Source organism: Plectropomus leopardus, unplaced genomic scaffold, assembly GCF_008729295.1.
Source record: "Plectropomus leopardus isolate mb unplaced genomic scaffold, YSFRI_Pleo_2.0 unplaced_scaffold7940, whole genome shotgun sequence".
In the NCBI taxonomy this organism is placed as follows: Eukaryota; Metazoa; Chordata; class Actinopteri; order Perciformes; family Serranidae; genus Plectropomus; species Plectropomus leopardus.
In genome coordinates this window covers 1-2086 of record NW_024687466.1, presented here as the reverse complement: position 1 = coordinate 2086, position 2086 = coordinate 1, and the positions used below count along the sequence as shown (strand labels likewise).

Here is a 2086-nt window from a genome sequence, read left to right as displayed (position 1 = left end):
TAATTAGTTGGATCAGGTGGCAGGGCAGGATGCTGACAAATCATTAAGGTCTCAGAAAGGGAAAGCAGTGCTTGTCTCAGTCTGAGCTGGGAAGGGGAGGAGAAATGCCGACCTAGACCGGGGATATTATCGAGTGATGGAGAACACTTTGAGAAACCCCTGAACCCAATCAACATGTCCTCTGTAGAGAAGGCAGAGTCTGTAGACTCAGGGGAAGCCTCACCCATATCCCTGGCAGAGGTTGCTGACATAGTCAAACAACTCCTCAGTAGCAAGACGCCCGGTGTGTGCGAGATTTGTTTTTTGATTGTTTTTTGATAAAAATATAAAAGCAGCTGTAAAAAAAAAAAATAAATAATAATACAGGCACATGTAACACTGTCCAGAATAAAATCCAGGAATGGTCCTTGATGATCCATTGGACCTTTCAGTTTAGAACAAGATGAAGACAAACATCGGCCAAACGCTTGACCACAACGCACCACATCCCAACACAGCAACACCCCCATAGATTCGGAGATTCGCCTTGAGATGCTGAAAGCTCTGGACATTGTTAAGATGCCTTGGCTGACATCACTTTTCAAGGTTGCATGGAGGTTAGGTTCAGTGCCTGTGAAGTGGCAGACCAGGGTGGTGATTCCCACTTTAAAAAGGGAACCAGAGTGTGTGTAGAGGGGACCAGTTCAGGGACCTCAGGATATTTCATATCTGTGGTCACAAGCTTTGCGTAGTGACCAAATCAATGAGATTGTTGATACAAGAGGCTAAAATGACTTTCCTCTGTAGGATGTCTGAGCTGAGCCTAAGAAACATGGTGAGGAGCTCAGACAAGTTCAGAAGAGACTTTGGTCTTTTCTTCAGTATCTGGGTGTGAGTTCCTGGCTGGTTCTGGTCCTCCACAGTCCTCTCCATCAGCTTCTGTTTCCATGTGTTGAGTTGAGCTGCTGGCTGGAGGCTCTGCCTCTCTGTTCTCCTCAGTTTGAGTCTGATGAAGCTGTGAGGACTGACCACCGACACACTGATGGTCTCTGAGACGTTCATACAAAGTGAATCTTTGGTCACAAACACTGCAGCTGAAGCTGTTGTCTCTTTTGTGAGTTTTCATGTGTGTGTAAAACCCATCACTGTGTGTAAAAGATTTGCGACAAACTAAGCAGCTGAATGGTTTCTCTCCTGTATGAGTTCTCATGTGTCTCCTTAGATTCCCACACTCACTGAAATCTTTACCACACACTGCACAACTGAATGGTTTTTCTCCTGTATGAGTTCTCCTGTGCAACTTCAGTTTTCCGCTTTCACTGAAAGCTTTTCCACACACTATGCAAGAAAATGGTTTTTCTCCTGTATGAGTTCTAATGTGATGCTTTAGATACCAACGCTCATTAAAACCTTTACCACACACTGTGCATTTGAAAGGTTTCTCTCCTGTATGAGTTCTCCTATGTACATTCAGTTTTCCATTATCACTGAAACCTTTACCACACTCAGAGCAAGTAAATGGTTTCTCTCCTGTATGAACTGCCATGTGTTTCTTCAGATGTGCCTTGAACAAAAAAGTTTTTGCACACAGTGAGCAACTGAATAGTTTCTCTCCTGTATGATCTGCCATGTGTCTAATCAGATATGTTTTACGCAAAAATCTTTCATCACACACTGAGCAATTGAATGTTTTTTCTCCTGCATGAGTTTTAATGTGTTGCTTAAGTATTCTGCTCTCACTGAATGCTTTGCCACAAACTAAACAATTGAAAGTTTTCTCTCCTGTATGAGTTCTCATGTGGTTCCTTAGATTCCTATGCTCAGTAAAAGCTCTATTACACACTGTGCAACTGAAAGGTTTCTCGCCTGTATGAGTTCTCTTGTGTACCTTCAGTTTTCCATTTTCGATAAAACTTTTACCACACACTGTGCAAGCAAATGGTTTTTCTCCTGTATGAACTGCCATGTGTCTCTTCAGATGTGAATCAAACACAAATCTTTGAGCACACACTGAGCAACTGAATGGTTTTTCTCCTGCATGAGTTTTAATATGTCTCTTCAGTGTTCCACTCTGACTGAAAGTTTTGCCACAAACTGAACAACTGAA

The 2086-nt window shown here is 42.6% G+C and overlaps 1 protein-coding gene across 1 annotated transcript; it reads right to left on the bottom strand.

Annotated features, from left to right (window-relative positions):
* Window positions 1-823: 823 nt before the first annotated feature.
* Window positions 824-2002, bottom strand: LOC121940197 (gastrula zinc finger protein XlCGF49.1-like). The gene is made up of 2 exons (XM_042483020.1): window positions 1846-2002; window positions 824-1317 (listed from the first exon to the last, which is right to left on the bottom strand). The coding sequence occupies exons 1-2, from the start codon at window positions 1943-1945 to the stop codon at window positions 824-826; spliced, it is 594 nt and encodes a 197-aa protein (XP_042338954.1). The 5' UTR covers window positions 1946-2002.
* Between the last annotated feature and the right edge of the window lie 84 nt (window positions 2003-2086).

Bases quoted from the DNA above. Each gene is read 5' to 3' on its own strand.
- LOC121940197 (XM_042483020.1), bottom strand. From the start codon at position 1,945: ATGGCAGTTCATACAGGAGAAAAACCATTTGCTTGCACAGTGTGTGGT. The intron at 1,318-1,845 runs GCGAGAAACCTT...TTTCTTGCATAG, and splicing joins ACACAAGAGAACTCATACAG to TGTGTGGAAAAGCTTTCAGT.